Raw genomic sequence first — 22,974 nt, forward strand, 5'->3', positions numbered from 1 at the left:
GTAGTTAATTAGGACCAAGAATTGCTAGTCCGATGGAAGCACTTGCGCAGGTCCTACAAACAGCCGAAAGCCCGAATGTCGCCCATTTTCACGGCATTCGGGGTTTGAGGTCTTACGAAGGACTCCTGCCAAGTCTTGTGGCAGGACTTTCATACGAGCTGACTCTAATACGGTGTATGTCAAACGCAGAATAAACCTATGAAAACACGATGCAGTCGATACGTTAAACACTCCAGTCTTCGCCATTCGCCTTCGCGGGTTCCGGCATTGCTTGCTTCCCCAAACAAAGATTGCTTGACTTGGACTCCAACCGGAGTCCATTGAACGGAGAGACTCCAGGAGACCACTCATCGGACTCGTCCGAGATTTGCATCTCAGATTTAGAGACCACCAACCTCAGATTAACTGATCTCCAAAGTCCTACGTAGGACTCGGCAAAATGACGGGAGGCACAATAAGTGATCTTCCCAATGGTACCTATCATTTTGAATATCGCTAAAATTTGTAGCCATTACGCAAAAAAGCCCTAATGTTACCCAAATCCGGGTTTAGAAAACTTGCTCTGTTTCCTTGAATCCTGCTGTTTTCAAGCAGCCAATGAGCTGACGCGAAAACACCAAATCTCACCTTTATTTTGAGGTATTGTTTACCCCAACTGATAATTTTTGAATTTTTTTTTGACGGCCAGATAGAAATGTTGTTTCTTAGGTGGGCCAGACGAGTATCTACTAATATGTCCATCAAAGGAGTAATGCCAAAGTGGCTTCTCCTTTTCTTGCCCCGTTCGGCAACGAGGACATGGAGCGTAGCCCCCCTTACTATTTGTCAGTCATCTTATCGCTAGTAATTCGTGATCTTTCATCCCAACCTGAAAGGTCACACATATAGCTTTTTATATGCTGCATAAATAACGGTAAGAAACATCGCAGAGGCGCCAGGCAACGCCAACTTTGAGGATAAATCGCTCGAGATCTACATACATTTAGCGCTTCATACAGCGGCATTACCCAAGCTAGATGCAGGGCTTTCTATCCATGTCGGTCTCAACGGCGATGTTCCTCTCATTGAAGACTTAAATTCGCCGAAATCACAGGTTTCCGACCTGTCATGTACATTCATGAAGGGACGCCCAGTTAAAAGTTGAATCAGAAAACAGTTTTTTTTATTATTTCGTCACTCTTTAGCTGCTGCAGATGTCTACTGAGGTGGGGCTGATTGCCATGAGCTTTGTTGTCCGCACACGCCTACGCTCGTCATACTCTGCGAGTAAATGCTGAATCTGCCGCAGTGCCGCCTCTTCCTTCATCTTCACAGGCTCGACGAATTTGACAGTACCGGTATTGGGATCATCAATACTACCGGCGGACTGCTGTTCTTTTTGCAGTAAGATATCGCCATCCTGGTCCTGGAAAGCGGTTGTAGTTGCTGTCGGGCAATGACACGAGCAGTGATGGTTTCTACATGTAGTAAACTGTTCGAGGGCTTGCTGGAAACCTGCCTCCAGCATTTCCACTTTCTTGGCAGTAGCTTCCTCCAGCTTCTGCGCCTTTTCAGCATACTTCTTCTCCAGTTCACGCTTGTCGAGTAGGTGCTGCAGCTGGAACTCCTGTCGTAGACGGGAATACTCTGCACTGACCGCTTCCGTCACTTCAGTCTGGATTTTCGTAGGAATCGGCTTCTCAGCTCCGGCATCGCCAAGACGGGAGGAGCTGGTTATTCTTGAGAACGGACGGATGGACTTGGACAATGAGAACAGCGGCAGCCCTTCTGCTTGTGTCCGCGCGTATAGCGCATGGAGTTGGTCGAGCTGGATGTTCTGCTCTTCTTGCTTCAGCTTACTGGCAACAAGCTGCTCTTGCAGCAATTGGTTGGTCGTTGCCAACTGTCGAACAAATGCAGCCAACTGAGGATTGCTCCGAAGCAGGTCGTCAACCTCGGACCAGCTAGCCTTGTCTGCACCAACGGGCCGTCGTCTTTGATCCAGTAGTGACGCAGTCGACGCTTCGGGACCCTCGCCCAGTGCCAACGGTCTCAGAAATCGCAGCAGCACAAACTTCCTCTTCTTTCCCAATCTACCCTGCAGCTTTGCATGCAACTGCTGCAGCGAACACACTTCCTCGCCATCAACTGCGTGTAGAATATCCCCCACTAGGATCTTCCCACAAGCTTCAGCGGGTCCTACATCCTCGCCACTCACTCTCCGAAAGGACTGCACGACGAGCACCCACGCGCCCTCTTCCTCTCCTTCATCCAGTCGACTGAGCCCCACATTCAAGCCGACTCCACACTTGTCCGTCTGCAGCAACACGTCCAAGTACTGCATCGACCGCCGCGCCAATTCATCAACTGCGTCCTCGTCCGACTCCGTCGTCGCCTCCACATCTGGAAAACACTGGTACGTCACTTCGAACTGCTTCTTCTCCTTCTGCACTGCGGCCCCCTCCTTCTCTTCGACCCCCTCCAGCGCCGGCATCTGGTCGTCCACCGACGCAGCGTCCGGCTCGGCCTCCACCTCCAGCGGATCCTCCTGTTCCCCCTCCCCCCTCTCAATCTTCACCTCATTGTTATTGTCACCGCTATTTCTAGCATCTTCTAGTGTTATTTCCTCTTCATTCCGCGCCGCCGCCTTCTGCTCCAATGTGTCGACGCGGCTGCTGCGCCAGTCCATCGCCGTGCGCAGCAGATACGTCGCCATGAGCCCCGCCTTGGGCCTCGCAACCGGCGCGCCCCCCTCTCCAGAGGACGAAGACGCCGTGGAGGACGAAGACAGCGACGGCGTGTCGCTCTCGCTCGCCATGAGCTTGTCACTGCTGGAAGTGCGCTCCGTTGCTGTGCGTTGACAAGCTAAAACTGAAACTGAAAAGATCGCGCCCCTTCGCCACATCTGGAAATCTGAAAGCGGTACATAATTGTATATTCCAGATCATAAATATTGTGCATTGCATGCTTTCTGTCCAAACAACGACGTAATTCGTTGTTTTAGCAAATCACGGTGATTAGCCCATCATTGAGTTAGGAGGCTAACTCGTCGATTTAAGATAGAATAGCTGCTAAGACAACGTGTTAACGTTGAGTTATGCCCACTTTCGTTGAATGGCTGGAGTAAATCCGACAATACTACGGCCCTGACATTCTAATTCTAACTCGCTCGCTTTGTCTGATTGCTTTCTAGTCGATGATTGACATGCGTTGGCGATCTATCGTACTAAACTACGTCTACAATATTGAAGAACATCCCTGTTTTTATATCGAGGAGCTGCAAGCAGCTTTCAAGTCAGCGTTTCCTGCACATCCAAACATTTCTAGTAGAAATTTTCTACTGCTACTATATGCCGTGCTCTGAAATTCGAGCTTGGTTTAACGCGCAAGGCCACGACGAAGAGAGCGAAGAAGAAAACGTTCCCGCCGAAATCGGTGCTTACTATTATGCAAGGAGTTGGCGCCATTCTATCGGGAACCTTATCAGTTTGTTTTCTTGCAGCGACAACCGATTTATTCTTGCAGTGGCTGTTGGAATGCGGCACCACAAAGCTCACACGCACCAAAAGCAACTTGTTCACTTGGAGGTCTTCTGGGGAATGACCTCGGCCAAACTCCTTCTCCCTCTCTCCTAGACATGCATGCGACCGTCAGTCTACACTACCTCAACTGCCTCGTCGCGTATCTGCTCCAGCAGCAGTTCCCTGCAACTTCAACAGCAGCAACTTGCAGTGTTTTCCAACATGGCAACCGCTCCGTTCTTGCTCTGCGTTGTGCTTGGTACTGGCGGTTGATTAGCTTAACTTTAACTTAGAGTTAGACTGCGAGATATGATGACGGGGAAGGATTTGCTCGTTGGTTTAGAGCCCTTAATCGCATGCCAAAGTTCGTGCAAAGCACAATACCCACTTTATTTCTAAAACCCGGCTAATCAATAAAAAAAAAGGAAGGAGCTCACCTCGAGCGCCGGGACGTCCTCGATGGACGCGCAGATGTACATGCAGGTGCAGCCGGACTGGGAGACCGCTGCGGAATCCTGTTGGCTGGACGTCTACGAACGCACCGTGAGAATTGCGGCGTCGAACGATCAGGAACTCGCTCAGGGCGAGCGCGCGAAGGCGGAGGTGCACTGCAGTCCGAGCTCTCAGTTCCAGCTGCCGCTGTCTGCGGCCCCCACGACACCCGAAGCTCCGCACTTGGTGCAGATTCTGGCCAGAGCGGACTCGTGGATCGACGTCCAAGTGGACGCGAAGGCCTCCGAGACGTCCACGCGGACGCTACGCACGGTCTTCCAGGCGCCAAATGAGACCGTGGACGTGCCGTCGGTTGATGCCTCGGACACGCCCGGGGCGCCGCCTCCAGCGCTGCTGCAATTGCACAGTGTGGACGTGTCTCCGGACGAGCGCTTCGTGGTGGTCGGGGGCTCGGACGGCGTCTGCATGCTCTGGGACAGCCAGAATCCTGCGCAGATGCTGCCCTTGAAGGGGCACGTGGCCGACGTCACCAGCGCGCACTTCTTCCCGAGCTCGCAGGTTGTGCTCACGGGCTCGTTGGACTTTACGCTGAGGATCTGGAGTATCAGTGGGCGGTGCGCGGCAGTGCTCAAGGGACATCGAGGAGGTGTCGAGGAAGTCGCGATCGTCGGAAGAGGGAGAAACGTGCTGTGTGAGTAAATGCGGAAGATACTTTTTATTTTGTTTGGTGGTCCACTAACTAATGAAGATCGGTGGCTTCTTTGGTGTGTTGTAGCGTGCGGGACGGATGGACTTATTCAAATGTGGAACTGCGGCACGCAGGATGTCATTGCCAAGTGGGCGAACGACGACCAGAGCGCCGTTCACTGCCTGTCGGTGATGGACGACACTGCTCAACTACTGGCGGAAGGCGACTACCCGCCGTACACGAGTGAAAATGAGGCGGAGACGGACGGCAAAGTGCTGTTCGCTGGCCTCGACAATGGAGAAACATTGGGCGTGGATATCCGTGCGCGAGGAGCGGTAAGACCTAGTCAAAGTTTGAGTTAGAGGTCGAGATGCTCACCAGGCTGTTGCTTTGACTAGGTGCTAAACGTTGACGGTCTTGCGGGCTCGATCATCTCGTGCGCTGCGACTACTGCCAACTCTTCACTGCCCATGCTGTTCACTGGAAGTGAAGATGGTCTGCTGACGGTTTGGGATCTACGACACACTGGGTACGTTTGAAGACGTCTGAAGACTGCACGGTTCCTTGGTCTAATGATTTGTTTTCTTGCAGAACGCCGTTGCACGCGCTGTCGCGGAGCTCGTCGCCGATCCATAGCATCGCCGTGTCGGCACCATCCGTCGACGACCCAGCATCGGCCAGTAGTGTTTGGACTGCTCATGGCGATGGTGCCTGCAGCAACTGGAGCAACCTTGGAGAGAAGCCTCGCGTGACGACCGAGCTCACAGGCCCTCAGTACGATGCAGTGCGCGGGGTCGCGCTTGCCGGTCGGACTGGACGGATCTTCAGTGCCTGTCGCGACGGGCGCCTACGCGAGTACATCCCGCATATCGTTGCGTAATGGAGTCAAGTCAAGAACCCCCAAGCGACCCCCCCCCCCCATCCCTTCCAGGCCAACACCGGAACGTAGTGATTCACTTGTGTGAAGCAAGATCGGTTCTGTTGGTCTATTTAATTCAACTGGATGGTCACGAGAACAGGAACTGCTGCTGGTTTTCAGCTGGCAGACGTGCGTCTATGGTGTCGAACTCGACGCAAATGGTTGGCCTAATGTTACAAAGCGTCCTTGTTCTCGTCACACGTGGGAGGCGCCGGAGGAGACCATGCTGGCTGCATTGAAGTACTCCTTGCTCTCCCGTCTCACGAGCTCCACGCGCGAGACGGAGCTCAGCGTCTTGGTTCCTGATGCCAAGACCCCCCTCTCGTCCTTCATGTGGAACTCCGGCACAATGTTGTGCTTGTTGCTATCACTGCCTTGGCACTGGACGTCGCTGCCGTCTTCCAGGTCGGAGTTGGACGTAGGCACGCGCTGGTAGCCCTTGAGTTTGCCGCTCCTTGCGTCGCTTGCGGCCTCTGCTGTCGTGTGCTTGATGAACGTGTAGAACAGCATCCCGCACGTGGCCACGACCAGGCCGAACACGTTGATGGCGATGAGCTGGTCGCCGAAGATGAAGACGGCGAGCAGCACCTGCGTGACGTCCTTGAAGCTGCCGGCGATGCCCAGCGACAGCGCCGACGTCTTCTTGACCAGCATGATCTCGATGAAGATGAGCACGAAGGCCAGGCAGCCGCTGATGAAGATGAACACGAGCGACATGAGCAGCAGCCGCGAGTCGAGCAGGAAGCGCGACGTGGCGTAGTCGCTGGCCTCGGAGAAGAGCGCGATGGGTAGAAGCCCCATGGCGCTCGCGGGCGACACGTAGTACACGACCGCCAGCACCTTGTTCCTGGGCGGGCCGTTGCTGTCCTCCATGGCCTGCAGCAGCGACTGGGTGAGCACCCACCTGAGCGTGCCGATCACGGACGCGGCCAGCACCAGCACGAAGCCGTAGAGCACAAAGTGCGCAGACCCGTAGCTGGCCAGCCCGATGCCCGACGAGATGAGCACGATGACCACGAAGAGCGACCAGGACGGGCGCTGGTGGCCCAGGCAGATGGAGAAGAGCAGGTTCCACACGTTGCCGCCGGACTTGACGATGGTGTAGAACGTGACGGTGATGTAGAACAGCGACAGGTTGGACAGCATGATGTCGAGCGCTGTGCACACGCCGATGGGCACGGCCAGCTTCCAGTAGATGCTAGGGGGCAGGGCCAGCATGGGGCCGCCCGAGCTGCAGCGGTCGATGAGCCGCGAGAGCGCGCACTTGACGAACATGTTGATGCACGTCATGGTCGTGGCGAACGGGTAGCCGCCGCCCGCCCACACGCGCAGGAACCACTTGTTGAAGAGCGTCATGCCGATGCTCACCGCGTACCAGAGCACGACGAACACGCTCACGTCCAGCGCGTGCAGCGCCACGGGGAACGGCGCGTAGAAGCCCAGGCCCGGCAGCAGCTGCAGCCGCTTGCGCCGCCGCCGAGACTTGGCCAGGTACCAGCCCAGCAGCCGCAGCCCCAGCGCCAGCGACAGCATGAAGGAGCACGTGGCCACCAGCGCCACCGTCTTGTCCTCGTTGGCCTTGGCCACCAGCGCCGGCATGGGCCCGCTCGCGCCGCTGTCGGGCATTGTCACGACGATCGGGCGATCGGGGATGCTGCTGCGTCGAGGGAGAGCTGCGTGAGTGAGCGCGGCTTACGTACTAAAGTAAAGCAAAGTATGTATGTAAAAGGCGAGGCTTCCGGCTAAGTGCGAAACTTGCAGGTAGTAAGTTTTAGGGATGGGTGCCAGCATGCTGACGTGGTCAATACCGCGGGTGGTCATCAAGAATTGCATGCTCCTCTTCAGCTTCCTCTTTTCAAGACATTTTTTTTCTTTAAAGGAGAAAGATGAAGAGAGAACAAATGCTAGCAGTCGGAACGTGTGTACAGTCATTCAACTATCCTAGTGGCATTCTAGCCGGCGTCACTTGTCGAAGTGGTTCGCTTTCCTCCGTGCGTGGATAGGCGAGCGGCAGACGCGTACGTCTTCTTGCAGCCCTTGTAGCCGCACAGGAGCCGCGATGTGGTGTCAGTGACGGCATTGGCATCAGCGTCAGCGGCGGCTGGCTCGGCTTCGGCGGGTTTTGTGTGTGCGCGCATATGCTGCTTGAACTTGTGGGCCCCAAGCAGCGACGCGCGGCACGAAGGCTCCAAGCACGTGAACTTGCGGTGCCGCGTGAGGTGGGCGTCCCAGTCGCTCGCGGTCTTGAACACCTGGTTGCAGCCGCAGTGCGGGCAGATTTGCGGGACGAACGCGCTCGTGTTGCCCGGGCTAGTAGCGGCCTCAGTGCCTCGATCCGTTGACTGCGCAGCTTCGATCGCCCGACGCTGCGTACGCCGCAGCCTCCGCAGCACCTTCCATCGCGACTGGTACAGCCTGCGCCAGTCGTGCTCGTAGCTGTCGCCGTGGCTGCACTCGACTGGGGCTGCGGGCAACACACCTCGCTTTATCTTCACCACCGAGACACCCATGCGCAGGTACAGCGACCGCCACAGCGACGACCGATGGCTCAGCTCCGCGAAGTCACGGCATACCAGAGCCATCCGACAGAGCCGCTTCGCGCTCATGAAGGAGCACACGCGCTCCATGACGTCCGGCAACAGCAGCACATCGAACGAGCGCTCGAGTTTATCCGGGTCCACAGGGTTCGTCACCGCGTCTCCAGTCCGCCGGCGCTTTCGTGCTTGCAGGGAAAATCCATTCTCGTCGGCCACGTCTGTGAGAGGGGATGATGATATCAAGTGAGGTTTCAACAGAACTTTCATCTGCGTAAACAGCGCGAACGAAGGTGGCCGGAATGCAACGAGGGCCTCGCAAGCTCGCCATCTTGCCACCCGGTTCTTGAACTCTTCCTCCGTCTCGTGGTCGTTTTCGTGAGTATCCGACACAAACGCCTGGATGTCTTCGTCGGTCAAGAACACCCAGTGCTTCCACACCCTCGCAGTCCAGTGTACTGGGGCAGCCACGTAAAAGTCTTCGTACACAACTTCGCTGCACAGCCGCCTCTGAAACTGAGCCAGCACCTCCTTGATAGCCGCGGCATTGGAGCTGACCTCTTTTCGTAACCTGTCGACAGCCTGGCAACGGTGCAGCGCCACATACAAGATGTAGAACAGCAACTCTAGACGCCGTTGTCGCTGTGTTTCATCTTCCGATACCGCCTTGTAGGAAGTCATCAACAGATCGAGAACCTCAAGCACCGACGATACGGGCACCAGGTCCAAGTGGGCACAGAATCCAACCAGGAACGTTAGCAGAGAGCTCCGAACCTCTCCACTCGTGTCACCGATCCGTTCGATGAGCATCGACACCACATCCGCCGCGAGATTCCTCACGAGCATGCTCCCCACCGCCGTGAAAACAGCCACACGATGCGGCACCCCATTCTCCTTAACTGCTCGACTCTCCGGACCCACCAGTGCATCCCGGATTGCGTCAAACAGCGCCGGTTTAGTGACCGCATCCGCCCTCCAGCAATTGAACGAGAAACCCTGCAGTCCAGTGAAGAACTTCTCCAGTAGCTGGTCATCCAGGTGCGGGGCTTCCTCCTTGGCGATCTGCGACCCGACCAGCAGCTTGTCACTCGCGAACTGCAGCAAAGTCGTCATGACCTGTGTGACCGCCTCCTGCTTCTGCTTGTCGCTTCTGTTGACCTCCTCCACGAGTCTCCAGACGCCCGTAACCTGCGCAAAGTCGCAGTTAACGCGGTGCCCTTTCTTGTCCAGAGGCGGCGGGTACTCCGCCAGCACGCGCTGGAAGAGCTCCGGGTAGCGCAGCGCCAGCAGCGCCGCGAAGGGCAGCAGCGTGGACCACACGGGGAAGCACGTCATGGCGTGGAACCGCGGCTTGTCCTTCATGGGCCGCCACCTGCAGGCGTCCGGCGCCTGGCCCAGCCGCTGCGCGCAGGGCGACAGCAGCGCGTCCAGCAGCACGCGCGCCGCCAGCTCCGCCACCGACCACTGCAGCGTCGTGTTGCCCTCGGCGCCGTCCTGCTGCCTGGCCAGACGCAGCAGTTGCTGACAGAGTAGCGCCGAGATGCCGCTCTGCCGCGCGCTGCGGCTGAGCCACTGCGCGTCCGGGTGGCGGAAGGCGCGGCGCACCAAAGACGACGCGACTCCAGAGGCGGCGGCCGGCAGCGACTCCACGAACGCGCAGAGCTCCGGCAGCAGGCGGCGCTGCTCCGACTGCGAGCGCTGCAGCAGCTGCGGCGGCGTGGCCTGCTGCGCGAAGAGGCGGCGCGCCGACACCCCCACGCTCTCGTTCAGGCGCTCCAGCAGCGCCGGCAGCTCCCCACGCTTCGGCCGCATGTTGGCGTCTTGTACGATGACCAGCGATAATTTACGCTGTTTGAGAAAACTAATGAGATACCCCTGAGTAAACTAATAATACCCCTTTAGTTTCAGATACCACTAATAATGCCCCTTATGTTAAACTAAAGAGGCGGAGATGAAACAAGTGTGGACATTGGCCGCTGCATTTGAGTGGTTAAGCGGGGTGGTGCGGTCAAATTGGTGACCCTACCAGCCGAGCGTCGCAGCAATGTCTTTCTTGTCGTTGCTGCTGCTGTAGTCCTACGACAACTACCAGCCAACTTCAAGCGAAAGTAGACAAATTACGCCGCTCCAGCAGCAGCCGCGCGCGCACGTTCTACTATCTGAACCATTTCCGGTCGCTTCTCCTTCAGCATTGTGATCGCATCATCCCACGAAAGCTGATCCAATCATCAAACCACAACAATTGTCAGTAGGGGTACTGGGGCCTAACCTTTTTGGCCCAAATGCGGTGGCGCATGCTCTCCGGCCATTGTTCGTAAGTCTTGGTAGCCTGCATCAAGAAGGAGTTGTAAACATGCTTCCCCACTTGCTGGTCAGCCAGAGCTGCCACGAACGCGCCCTCGACCTGCCGTGCCACCACACAAATTGTTAATCCTGACCAAATTAAAAAAATAAGAAAAACTGTAGACGTACCCCTCCTTCTTCCCTGACCTCGCGTCTCGTCGCCCGATGTACGCTTTCGCCATGGTCCCAACCACCCTTGGGCAGAGTAAACTCTTGCCTGTCAAGTTTCGAGGTCGAAATGAGAAGAAAACCGCCCCCTTCGCTCTTGGGTCTCGTAACCACAGCACACTCCGTCATACGGCCACCGTCTGCGGTAAACCGTTGGTCGGCGCGACCTATGTTGGAAGTCAAGGTAGGGGCAACTTTCATGCCCGGGTAGGGTTCGATTTCTCGACGCATTCCATCGGGGGTCCTTTTGGTCACCGATCCCATTTTCGGGAGGTCTTTGAGCCTCTGCTCTTCCACTTTCCTCAACTGTTTCAACGCTCAATCCTTGGGGGTACTTCTTCAGGGCTTGTTCCACTTTAGCTGTGACGTCGTCCGTCCTCGCGACGGCAGCGGCGTTCAGGCCCGTAGGAAGTCTCAGGGGCTTGTGTAAAACGATGGCTAGCGCGTCGTCTACTTTATCCGCCACTTTCTCGATGCCTCGGTCTTCTTCATCATCTTTGTTGACATGCCGTCGTAGGGAGCGCGGAAATTGGTCGTTAGTATCCAAAGCATTAATTCATTGTTTTACCATAATTCAACGATACGCGCGACCTTGACTTCAAGATCGACAGGTGGAAGGATTGGTACAGGGGGAAATTCGCAGTTCGAAGAACTGTCGATTGGGGAAGGTTTTGACATCAAACAACATTCACACAACATCATACAGCACTCAATAGAATCCGGTCTGAATTACACTTACAGCTTTTGATAGATGCGTATTCGCCTCGGAGCTTCTTTTCCTTCTAGATTGGTGTCAGGCGCCACCAGAGGAGTGGAGCTCCAGCACAAACATTTTATTGTTCGAAAGATGCAATTCTTGCTATTGCACAGATAACGTTATGCACATGTACGTTGTTCGTCGTAGTTAATGGCGTCTGTGACAATTACAAACCTCGATGCTGACCTTGAGCACAACTGGTGTCATTACCACATCACTGCATCGTATTAAACTGCATGCGGCTCCAGAGCACTCAACATAGTACTCACTCATTTCATTAGTGTTAAAGCTATCGATTCAATCTGTTCAGTCCGGGGTCATAACTTATACCCTCCTCTTTCAGACACAGATTTTCTTCTGCATGCATAGAGATTTATTGAAAATCGTTTGGTCACCTGAGTTTGCCGTGACTTAAATTGTCGGCAGGCTGATATTGTGTGAATCCCCACACTCATTGGAATGTGCCTGGATGGATTAGATAAAATATTCCACTAAAACTTCGCATAAACTACTTAACGTTTTTAAGGTTATGCGATCCAAGATGGGAAGTATAGCTTGATATTTTTCATTCAACATATTTTTATCCAAAGCCAAATCTATCCGCCGGCAATGCGGTGACGTCCTATACGGTGGCGAACGAATTCATTCAGCGGAGACTCAAAAGAGCTGCACCTGGTGTTATGTATTCTCCGGAGAAAAATGCTAAAAGCTACAGCAAAAAGAATGATGACCGTGTATGAAATCGGGAGAAGTATAGTTCAAACCAATCGAGATATGAATGGCTCGTGTGGGGCCATTAAAAATCGACACTCGCTTAGGCATTTTATCTACGAAGACTTTGGATGATTAAGCTTGCCTTAACTACATTGCGACCCGCAGAGATCCACCGAGCCCATTTACTACTGTAGAATAATCGTCTACTTTACCCTGTTCTTGTTAAAACAACTTCAAAGTACATTGCTACCAATATTAGTTCAGATCATCTTAATGCTACATGAATGCGGCACGTTCAGTTTTATACTAGATAAATGGCAATAACACACTTGGACGAATCGAAGCTGGGAGTTCTTGTTGTTGTTAGATATTCAGGCGATCCGGACAAAGTCTGTGTGCGGCTGCGCCATGTTTTATCAAACAGAGTTTGAATGCTCCTACGTTTTCTGTATGCCCCGGATTCCTGTGAGAGAGGAAGTCCGGGCGGACATCGTCAACGCGAAGGACAAACACCCGGTGTATCCAACTCCTACACGCGATCGAGATCTGCTAGACCTCAGTCTTAACTTATCAAACTTGAAGCAAATTGCTGGCTTCATCGGGTTACCCTGCAAGTTCGGTTGGGCAGTTAGCCTGGAAGCGCTACATGTTCGAATGCACATATTTTTTCTGTTTTTTTTCGCCGCCTGTAAGTTTCCGAGCACACCATGCAATCTAAGAAATATAGGATTCTGCCTGGGCATCAGAGCACGTTTCAAAGGCAGGAAGGAATAAAATTACGCTGATTAGCTAGTTGTTGATAACCGTTCTACTAACTACAAAATAACTAAAGTTAAAACTAAATCTGTGGAGTCCTAATCCAACGTGCTGGAGAAGGTAGAATCACCACGGTGGGTTTGTCAAACCCAAGAGTTGAAGTACCAATTCGTTGGAGAGATCTGGCAATGCCTTTGAAAAGAAGCAATCAAACTTGGTACACTTGGCTGTACAGTGGTAGATGCAGATGCTGCGGCTGCGAAGCAGGCGCAGGAGATGCCCGAATACATCGTTTCCCTGTAAGCGCATCCGTACAAGCTAGCTTCGATCTGCGAGACCCCCCGGGTCCACCACCCGGGTCCCCAATACACGCTAGGAGAAATCCGAGCGGAAATTGTGAAGTATGATCTGGACCTAAATCCCAAGTTCTAGGGGCTCCTGATCGACTACATCAACCTGTTCAAGTCCAGAGTAGACGAACTGGACGACGCAGCTGTTGAGACGGCTAAAATGGCTGGGAAGAAGGTTCACTTTGGAACGAACACGGAGACAACCATAGACAAGATCGACGCGGTGATGGCGGAGAAGGCAGAAATAGTGGCCAAGAAACTCCAAGCCGAGAAGCTGCTTAGAAAGCAACAGAAGAAGTGGTGGCAGTTAAAGTGATTCCCTCCATCGCGAAGAATGAATATACCAACTACATTGGTCTCTCAAAGCATTTCAGCCACGTGAAATCTCCAATCAGGAGAGTGGATCGATATCGCAGGTTCCTTCTCAACATGATCAAAACTGCCAATTAAGGCAAATTCGGTTCCCTCGGCAAAGTGGTGCCCTGTCCCCTTAACGCACGGCGGCGGTACGTCATCCGCAGTTTGCTATTGATCTACTGGGCGAGCTGACAGCCTTGATTGGCCCTGACGGAACTTGCTGCAGCAACTGTAGCCATGTCACACCAAGCAGCATTTCCCCTGTCCGTTACGCCAACGTCATCAACCTTGTAGGTTGGCAGCAACTTGCCTCGTCGAATCTAAGCAGCCCCTGGCACAGATGTGCGATAGTTAGACGCCCACCGGTCTACTCTACTGGTAAGTAGTCTGGCGACGCATTTGCCCAAGTGCCAACGGATACGCAGCAGCCAGCATTGTCTTTAGCAATGAGTCGTTACTCCAGTAGAGTGTCGTTCAGTTGCATCTTGCGGCGGTAACCGCTCTACCTTTAGTATAACGGATCCGGCGCTAGCGGCTCCGACATTGCCGCAACTTCCCCAGTTTGCTTTTCGCCGCGAACTGCTCAAGTCTCCGGCCCAGTCCAGACCCGCACCACCACCTGACTCCGACGAGTACCTACCCTACTGACTGACTGCACCATGCGAATCCTCTCGACCCTGGCGCTCCTAGCGTCCGTGCACGCAGCAGTAGCCGTAGCGCAGCAGCAACAAGCAGCTCAGAGTCAAGGTACACCTCACCCTCACCCTCAACAACTCCTATACCCCCTCTCCCCATTGACTCACTCCTGCCTGCCCCCGAACAGAATGCTATGAGATGCCTGTGGTGATCGTCTCGGCGCTGGACCGGAGCTTCCCCGACCCGACGTGCAACCAGCTGCGCTACCCGGCGGACGACTGCCTCAAGGAGCCCGTGCAGACCCGAGTCGAAGTCGTGGACAACGTCGACGGCTCGCCCAACTGCGTCAACGGTGCGCGCACCGCCGTGTTCGAGCACTCGACGTCCAACTACCGCGGCCAGACCAGCCTCTTCTTCGCCAAGCACCAGTTCAACCTCAAGTTCCCCGAGGACACGTCGTTCCTGGGCATGGTGGAGAACAAGGCCTTCGTCATGAACGGGCCCTTCCTCGACTGCACCTTGCTGCGCAACCACTTGGCCCATTGGCTCTACCGTTCTACCGGCCGCTACTCGGTGAAGACCCGCCACGCCGTCGTGTACATGCGTACTACCCCCGAGCAGGAAGAACCAAAGTACTCTGGAATCTACCTACTCCTGGAGAAGCCCACGTACGACAAGAACCACGTCAACTTGGCGTCCATGGACGCGGCGTGTGCCGCGCGAGACCCCAAGGTCATGAACGGCGGGTGGGCGTGGTCGAACGATCCTCCCAGCTACGGCTCGTACTCGCCCAACATGGTCATCGACCAGTACCAGAACGAGTTCGGCATGGGGGAACGCCCCTTGTTGGCGCACCCGAGCGGCTCGCAGCTCTCGCAGCAGATGCGCGACTACTTCGTCAACACCGACACGGGCTTCCTGCCCCAGATGTACCGCGCGCTCTGGAACAACATGACGGCGCCTCTGGAGCTCCAGAAGCACTTGGATCTCGGCTCGTTCGCCGACTACCTGCTGCACACCGAGATGTCGCTCAACGTGGACGCGTACCGCCGCAGCACCTTCTTCTTCAAGGACCGGGACCAGCCCATTAACGCCGGACCCGTGTGGGACCTCAACCTCGCGTACGGCAACGGCGCCCGACGCAACTTTAAGGACTGGATCTACCCGCAGTACACGTACTGGAAGCGCCTCATGTGCCACTCGCAGGTCGCGTCGCTCGTGATCCAGCGCTGGAAGACGCTGCGCGGCACGAACGCTCAAAAGGCGGACGATCCGGTGTTCGGATCCTGGGGCGACGACGCCATCTCCAAGTTCCTGGACGCGAGCGCGGCGCCTGTGCACCGGCAGCTCTCCAAGTGCCAAGGCGGGGACTGGCGCAGCGACGTCGTGCAGTGCGCGGTTGTCGACCTGCAGACCTGCAACGGGACGTACGCGGAGAAGGTGACGGACCTGCGCGACTCGGTCTTGAACCGCGCGCGCTGGATGGACGAGCGCATCGAGCAGCTCTACAAGCTGCTGGACGCCCAGACGTGCTCGGGCGTGGGCGAACTCCCCAAGTACAACTGCGGACTGGACGGCAACGACGACGGCTGCTTGTCGAACGCGGAGAAGTACTACAACGCCGTGCAGTTCCCACCGGTGCGCCAGCCGTACACTGGGCCATCATGCGAGGAGACTGTGTCGAGCAGCGTTGCTGGTCCCAAGGGCGAAGAGACCGCAGCGGAGATGACCCCGTACCAGAAGGCATCGGTCGACTACTGCTGGAAGTCGGCGGGCAGCTACGTGTACCCGCAGCAGAAGGGGGTCAAGGACAAGACCCTCACCCCGTTCTGCAGTGGCTACGGATCGTGCGCGCAGGGCCCCGGCGCGACGTGCAACTGCTCGGCTGCCATTGACGTTGAGCACCCGTCCTGCCGCCGCATTGACGCTGAGAACGAGCACTACGCGCGTGAGCAGCAGAAGATCGCGGCGGCTGCGATGGTGGCCAAGACGACGACGACGACTGTGGCTGGTACCCAGACTGCAAGTACCGAGACCAACGAGAAGGACGCGTTGCACAGCTCTCGATCTCCATTGTCGGATGCGATGGCCGTTGTGGCGGCTGCCGCTGCTGGTATTGTGCTGTTGGCTCTGGGCACGTGGCTAGTCAAGGAGCACGGCCGTCGTCGCCGCCGCCACCGTCTGAGCGAGTACACTCCGGTGCGGTACGGCAGCGTGGAGCACGCGCGCATCTTCGCCCCGCTGCCAAACCTCTAGTTGAGTCGGGTGGGACAATTGATATTAAGTGGTTAGTTGACTACGAAAAGAATGCAGTCACGTTCGCACTCCTTCTCTTGAGTAAGTTTCCTTACTGCCAGCGACGCGCGCGGTCGATCACTTCTTGTGGCATCATGTTCACCACTTGGAGAAAGAGAATGAGCTTGTCTGGGTTGCACTTGGAGCATTCGACTGCACAGTACTCGTTTGTGGAGGACATGACCACCACGTCCTCTGCAAGGGCAAAGACTTGCGCGCTGTGCTGATGCTTCAGACCCTCCAGCATCTCCATTACGTTCTTCTTCCAGAGCAGGTCTTCCGGATGACGAACATTCGGAATGCGTTGCATTATGACCAGGTGGACGCTGCTTTGGCTTGGAACCCGCGCCAGTATGCTCTCGATTTCGTCGCTCGTCAACTCCAGCTCGTTCCAGTTGCACTCAATTGAGATCGCGCCGCTCGAGGAAATCTCCGTTCGATCAGCTTCGCGCTTGACACGCAGCGTTCCCAAGTTAAGCGCTGTCTGCGTTAAAACTTCCGGCCACATCAAATTAGGCTGCGCTAAGAACGGTACTGTGACGGAGGCCACAAAGTCCCAACATCAATAGGGAACTTGATCGGCCGATCCGCCGCAGACTGCATTCCGACCTCGTACATCAACGCTGAAAGAATTGTGGGGACTTAATCCCAGCAAGCCCACTGCGATGACTTGCTACCACAACTGCACCAGTTACCACCAGCTCCAGGCGCATATTGTGTCCAGGACTCGTTGGGTGGTATGCCGAGGAGATTCCATAGGGAGCATCTCCAATAGCATCAACCGCCTGGCAGAATGGGATCTCCATGAGCTCTGCGTTCCTCAATGCACTAAATCTCTTGCCACCCGTTAGGCACAGTAGAACGTCTTCTTCGGGTATAGGAAGCTCATTGTTCGGAAACCACGGACCACCGCAGTCCAGAAGTCCGCCAATACCATAAAATATTGTATTCCCAGCAGCATGACTCCATAATAAAGATTTCAATATAGCGGCAAGCAATAGTAAACATTGCCGTAATTTATATTGTATTGTTAGTTATTTCTTCATGTTCTTCTAACTCTCGCTCTTCTACCACTACTTCCCGTAGGCACGCCTAACTCGATAAAATCTCTGCGATCCACAGGCTAAAACACGCCGAGCTCCTCCTCTTCAAAACGCGCAATGGCATCTTGTGGTAAATCTGACGCTGGCTCCCAAGTAGGACGGGGGTATCCAACCCAGCTCACAAAGTAGTAGTCGTTGCCATCCAGATCAGTCTTTTTTGCATAAATAAACTCAAGGGCGGTTGGAGTACCCGGGTCCGGGCATCTGCCTGCGATCTTGGTCACAGAGCTTGCAGCGAAAGAGGCCTTGGCCGAGATGGTCGAAGAAGAAGGCTGTGAGAAGCTTGTTGGAGACCATTGCTTTTGGAGAATGCAATGTTGAAATGAGACGCTAGGCCGCCCGAGAATGGCATCTGGGCTTCTCTACGAGTCTGCTCCTGACCAGTAATTGTATTGACGCTAGTGTAGTGTGGAGGACCCCATTGTTGATGTCATCGGTGCCATGTGATGCCATCAAACGTAGATTTGTGGTGCCGCAGAACCGCACTTTTTTCATATTTATTGTTAATAATTGGGTTAATATCATATTGTATTGGTAGCTGGAATGTCCAATAATAAAGATTTTTATTGTAAAATCCAATTATTTATTGAATTGAAATATTTTTTTCCGACCTCTGCCGCAGTCATACTTGGTCAGGGACGGGTTATACTTGTGACGAAGCCAGACCTGACGTGGCTTGGACTCGTGAAGGCGACCGAAATGATCGGTAATGAGGTGTTGCGTGGCCTCTTCCTTCACCATTTTGTGACTAGGATCCTTAACCTCGTAACTTGCACGAAGAAAGATACAAACCTGGGCCCAGCGAAAATACTCAGACGAAAACTTTTCCATGCTTGCAAAATCCTCCGCCATCTTTTCAATCATCGTGTCCAGATACTCCACCAACTTGTTGTCATCGTTCAATGGGTTGGTCTTCGCGTATTCTACTGCTGCATTCGCGAACATTGGTCGACTGTGATCGATAATTGCTTGTAAAACTTTCGACACAGGACTAAACGAAATATTCTGGAAGGAGGAAAGACAAGGAATCACGAAACAGCTCGGCAACACAGGCTCCCGCTCCTTCACGCAACGTCTATCCGCTCTCACAATTTTTCTGCCAACACTGTTTGCAGCACTCACAACGACAGCCAAACCGGAAGAACGGAACACATTTATCATCAAGCGGAGACCCCGCTTGATGATAAATGTGTTTCGTGGGAAGTCTCCCAGGAAAAATACACACTTTCGGCCAGTGTGTTCACGTAGTTTCAGCGCGCCCCAACTTTTTCTCGCGTCTGCGGCTCAGCGAACGTCCGATTTCCGGTTAGTAGCGCCCAAATGAAGCCACAAGTGTACGATTCCAGCACCGCGGAGACGTTAACGATCCCAGAATCACTCATGGCTGGTACATCCCTCGCGATACAACGCATAAATGAACCGGATCGACGAGAATACGCTAGCTGTACGTCTTCACGGGGTTCTCCACACGCGATATAAAATACCTCGAGTTCGTGACGAGCCATCAAATTGAAGGCCATTTGGGTCTTCCCTGTGCCCGAAGAGGTCTCTATGAGAACGAAAGGCGTTGAGAATGGGTTCTCCTTAATGTCGCCGCGACTTATCTCCTCGATGTGCTGCACAATTTGATCCACTTGCTTGCCAGTTTTAACCCTTTCAGCAACGTCTCGATAGTGCTGGGTGTAGTGCCAGTGCTCCGCGTCTCCAGCCACGAAGAAAGCAGGCGTGAAAAATGAAAAATGGATCGTGCGCAATCCGTGAAATAATTTAACTTATGTTGTAAAAGTAATCTGATCACCGGACACCAAGCAAGACCGGACACCAAGCAAGAAGACAAGATGCAAGTTGCAGCAACGAGAAATGACGGTCCAATTACAGATAGGAACGGCAGGCCGAACTTTTTCTACTCTACATTTCGAACGTTATGGTAACTCCGCTATACCTCTCATCTTCCAAGACTGTGCTCCTAGCGTAGTGTAGAACTTTATATTCTGGAAATTTACGAGTATTTAGCTGAAATACTTCGAAGTTTCAAAAAATCCCATGTGGTATCAGTGCATTACCTATCTGACATTTTGCTACGAATCGCAGTCGTTGCGGCACATCAGTTTCTCTGCGAAGGCACGGATCTTTTCTTTCAAGGTCAGCGGCGCGGGATGTAGGGGAGGTAACTCATGCATTGTGTTTTCTCCAAAGTGGACCCGTTGATTTCGGTGAAACACGGGAACTGGGTTTTTCGAGGCCTTGAAGTTGTTGATATAGTCAGGCAGTAGCAACTTGAAGTTCTCATTTTTCTTCAGGTTGAGCTTTTTTCAAATCACCCCGTCGGGGAGCCTCGCTTGGTACCACCGCTCAAACTTCTTGGCTTTAAACTCCTGGCTATAGAGCATTTCGCGGAGAACTTCGGCCTTGAAATGTTTCGCACGATGTGGCGGTAGAGCAACCTTTTCCAAGGCAACGACTTGTTGAGGAGCGTTCTCAGTAGCCACCAGTTGTTGAACCTTTCCCGCGCCAATGACCATGTGGACGTCAATAGTCCTCTCTTCGTTGGCTTGGCCTTCTTGGTCCTCCTTCATCCCTTCTGCCCATTCTGTCCTCAGGAACCGCTTGCTACCGCCCACTGGACGGATTCAGTTTTCGCTCGACTTCTGCAGGTAATGAAAAGAGCGCGGCAGCCACCAGTAGCAAGTGTCGTAGCCCCATCAATGCTTTATGGTAGGTAGTGCTTGCGTTCCGGGAGGCGAATTTCGCTGTGCTGCCTACACTCAAGACCGAGTCAGGTTGTCGGCGGCTGGCTTTCAGACGTACGGATACTCGGTTCATTCATTGTCAAAGTCAAATCCTGCCACACCTGGATGCACTGTGAGATCTGCCCTCCTCAATACTTAGGTGTTTTGTAAACAAATGGAATGCAAACGCATACGCCTTGTGTTTGCGTACATTTACGATAAGCATTTTGGAGGTACGGGGCCTACGCTACGTAGGGCTTGCGGTTAGCACAACTTGAGTTACACAATATCGAAGGTGCTACTGTTTGCCATCATTGCCAGCGACCCGTTGTCACACTTGCTCTGCCCCAAGACACCATAATACACCATAATAACCATGCAATGGCAGCATCTACGTGTCTGCATCTTGCTTAGCAGTGCATCGAAAATGTGAATGGTGATGGTCCATCAATATCCATTACCCATAACCATAATGGAGGGAATCGTGTCTCAAGGGACCTACCCTAATGCTATACAAAAACTAAGTATAATGACCCGCTGAGACCTTGAATGCTAAGCTACGACTAGCATGCTGGCTGCGGCTCGTTCATCGCGCCTGCACTACCATTTCCCGTTTCGCACTCTGCTGATCAAGCCTCCTATCCAAGCTCTCGCCCAAAATGAGCTTCGCCGTCGCGAACCGGGATCTGGTCGACGCCCTGTTCGAACAGGTCAGCGACACTCAATTCAAGTGCAAGCTTTGCAACTCAATCCGCACTCAAGCTCCTCGCAGAGGTTACACCAATCTGGTCGACCACCTCGCTCGGTCTCACGCTCGTGTCGCTGTAGAGAGCGCCTTTGACGAAGTTCAACGCGCTGGTGTGCTCTCCTCAGCCTTCGTCGACGTCAGTCCGGTCGCGATGAACACGTTCTGCTGGGTCGAGTGGACTGTCATGGAGAACCGGGACCTGTCCTTCTGTGAGCACAAGTACGTGCGCAAGAACAGCAAGCTCAACAAGCTCTCCAAGCCTACAATGATCTTGTGCATGGAGGGCTATGAAGAGCTGGTTCGAGACAACATCGTCGAAAAGTTTCGCGGGAAGCGCGTGGGCTTTGCGTTCGACGCATGGACGTGTAACGGGTATCACTTCGTCGCGATCATAGCGGTCGTCGAGAAGGCTGGCCTGGGCGGCAAGTCCCGTGAGCAGTTTTTACTGCTCTTTGAGCCCATCGACCCCAAGCACTATGATGCCAAGAAGAAGCTATTTCACGCAGACGCGATAATCGAGTTTTTTTATGTGGCCCTCGACCGCTACCGTATTGACGCGAACCAGCTCTGCTTTCTCGTCGGGGACAACGCCAGTGTGAATGGAAGCATTGGCCGCAAGATTGACCTCCCACTGGTTGGCTGTGCTAGCCACAGGCTAAATCTCGCGGTGGAGCAGCACCTTGCTCTCTATGACGCAGAGGTCACGAAAGTGGAGAAGCTAATGCGGTACCTACGTACGTCGAAGGTGCGCTCCGTTTTGCACAAGCTGAATGGCCCAACCCCCCTGCTAAACAACACGACTCGCTGGTCCAGTACCTATCTCATGCTGAAGAGATACAAGAGCATCGCGAAATTCATCGACTCGTCAAGCCCCGAGTTAGCGCCGTTGCTTCCCACGCCGGAGGAGCATGTCCGCATTATCTCGCTGCTCAACGACCTCTCAAAGTTCTAGTCCGTGTGCCTCAAACTCCAAAATGCGGATGGGGTGACGTTGCGTGACGTCCGAGTGCTTTTCGACAAACTGCTGGACGAGTTCGAGAGTGCCGGCTCATGCACCAAGGACCTCGCAATAGGCGCCAAGGTCGTTGCAGTCCCTGACTTTGAAAACGGAATTGTAAAAGTGCAAGATGGCCGCTCCAAAGAGCTTACCAAGGCGAAGACGAGGGCGCTGGCGCGCTTTGCCCGAACGGAGACAGACGTGGGTGAAGACGAAGCCGGAGGTGCCCTCGGGTTCGCTGAAGCTGCGCTTCACGAACGACGTGTAAGTGCCGAGCCCCAGTATGGGGACTTGGCGTGGATTCCACCGACGTCCGATGACGTCGAGAGACTTTTCTCGCAGGCGGGGATGGTGTACAGTGACCAGCGGATGTCGATGCTACCGGACACGTTGGAGCTTATCCTTTTTCTGCGCTTCAACCGCTCTCTCTGGAACGAAGTCTCCGTCGCTCAAGTGCTTCGCCGCCAGGAGCAGTCGCGCAAGCGCAAGTGCCAGCTAACACTTTTTGAAGACGGTCAGGCATTATTGTTAGTTGCTTAGGGAAATGACCATAAGTGTATGGTCCCTATCCGAAAGATATTGATGGCACCTGTTCCCTCCGCTTTCCCTGATTTTTTCGATGCAGTGTTGTTTAGTCATTCCAAAATATGTATCCATGTTGATTTCTTGACCAGCACTAAAGTTTAGTCCTACAGCCCACTACTCGAATTCAATCCCACCTGCAGCATTCTAAACCTCCGCAGTAGGTCATCACCACATCGTCTGACAGTATTTGGGAACCGCTAGCCGTGATGAAATAAATTTCAGAGCGTAGCTCGATTCATCGACATCTAGCTGAACAGGAAGGGCTTGATACAAATAGTAAGTTAAAATGCAGTGAGAGAGAACGCACGCGCGTTCAGGTGATATTTTAGGTGAATGTTACCT

General features: G+C 54.0%; 6 protein-coding genes across 6 annotated transcripts; 2 read left to right on the forward strand and 4 right to left on the reverse strand.

Moving 5' to 3' along the window:
• Positions 1–1,555: 1,555 nt before the first annotated feature.
• PHYSODRAFT_390997 (hypothetical protein) lies at positions 1,556–2,704 on the reverse strand (the record flags this gene model as incomplete). Its single annotated transcript, XM_009538968.1, has 1 exon — positions 1,556–2,704. A coding segment is annotated over one exon (1,149 nt), but the record flags the coding sequence as incomplete, so codon positions are not given.
• Positions 2,705–4,836: 2,132 nt separating this feature from the next.
• Positions 4,837–8,086, reverse strand: PHYSODRAFT_288941 (hypothetical protein). Its single transcript, XM_009538969.1, has one exon. It carries the CDS (start codon positions 7,184–7,186, stop codon positions 5,756–5,758), a length of 1,431 nt encoding a protein of 476 aa, XP_009537264.1. The 5' UTR covers positions 7,187–8,086; the 3' UTR covers positions 4,837–5,755.
• Positions 8,087–10,563: 2,477 nt separating this feature from the next.
• PHYSODRAFT_463206 (hypothetical protein) lies at positions 10,564–10,920 on the reverse strand (the record flags this gene model as incomplete). The annotated part of the gene is made up of 1 exon (XM_009538970.1): positions 10,564–10,920. A coding segment is annotated over one exon (357 nt), but the record flags the coding sequence as incomplete, so codon positions are not given.
• Positions 10,921–14,373: 3,453 nt separating this feature from the next.
• Positions 14,374–16,431, forward strand: PHYSODRAFT_528789 (hypothetical protein; the record flags this gene model as incomplete). Its single annotated transcript, XM_009538971.1, has 2 exons — positions 14,374–15,852; positions 15,901–16,431. 2 exons carry the CDS (start codon positions 14,374–14,376, stop codon positions 16,429–16,431), a joined length of 2,010 nt encoding a protein of 669 aa, XP_009537266.1.
• A 91-nt stretch (positions 16,432–16,522) lies between these two features.
• Positions 16,523–18,518, reverse strand: PHYSODRAFT_340756 (hypothetical protein; the record flags this gene model as incomplete). The annotated part of the gene is made up of 4 exons (XM_009538972.1): positions 16,523–16,954; positions 17,032–17,079; positions 17,166–17,281; positions 18,185–18,518. 4 exons carry the CDS (start codon positions 18,516–18,518, stop codon positions 16,523–16,525), a joined length of 930 nt encoding a protein of 309 aa, XP_009537267.1.
• Positions 18,519–20,961: 2,443 nt separating this feature from the next.
• Positions 20,962–22,587, forward strand: PHYSODRAFT_340757 (hypothetical protein; the record flags this gene model as incomplete). Its single annotated transcript, XM_009538973.1, has 2 exons — positions 20,962–21,960; positions 22,003–22,587. The coding sequence occupies 2 exons, from the start codon at positions 20,962–20,964 to the stop codon at positions 22,585–22,587; spliced, it is 1,584 nt and encodes a 527-aa protein (XP_009537268.1).
• Between the last annotated feature and the right edge of the window lie 387 nt (positions 22,588–22,974).

The sequence above is a fragment of the Phytophthora sojae genome, assembly GCF_000149755.1.
Source record: "Phytophthora sojae unplaced genomic scaffold PHYSOscaffold_12, whole genome shotgun sequence".
NCBI classification, from domain to species: Eukaryota; Oomycota; class Peronosporomycetes; order Peronosporales; family Peronosporaceae; genus Phytophthora; species Phytophthora sojae.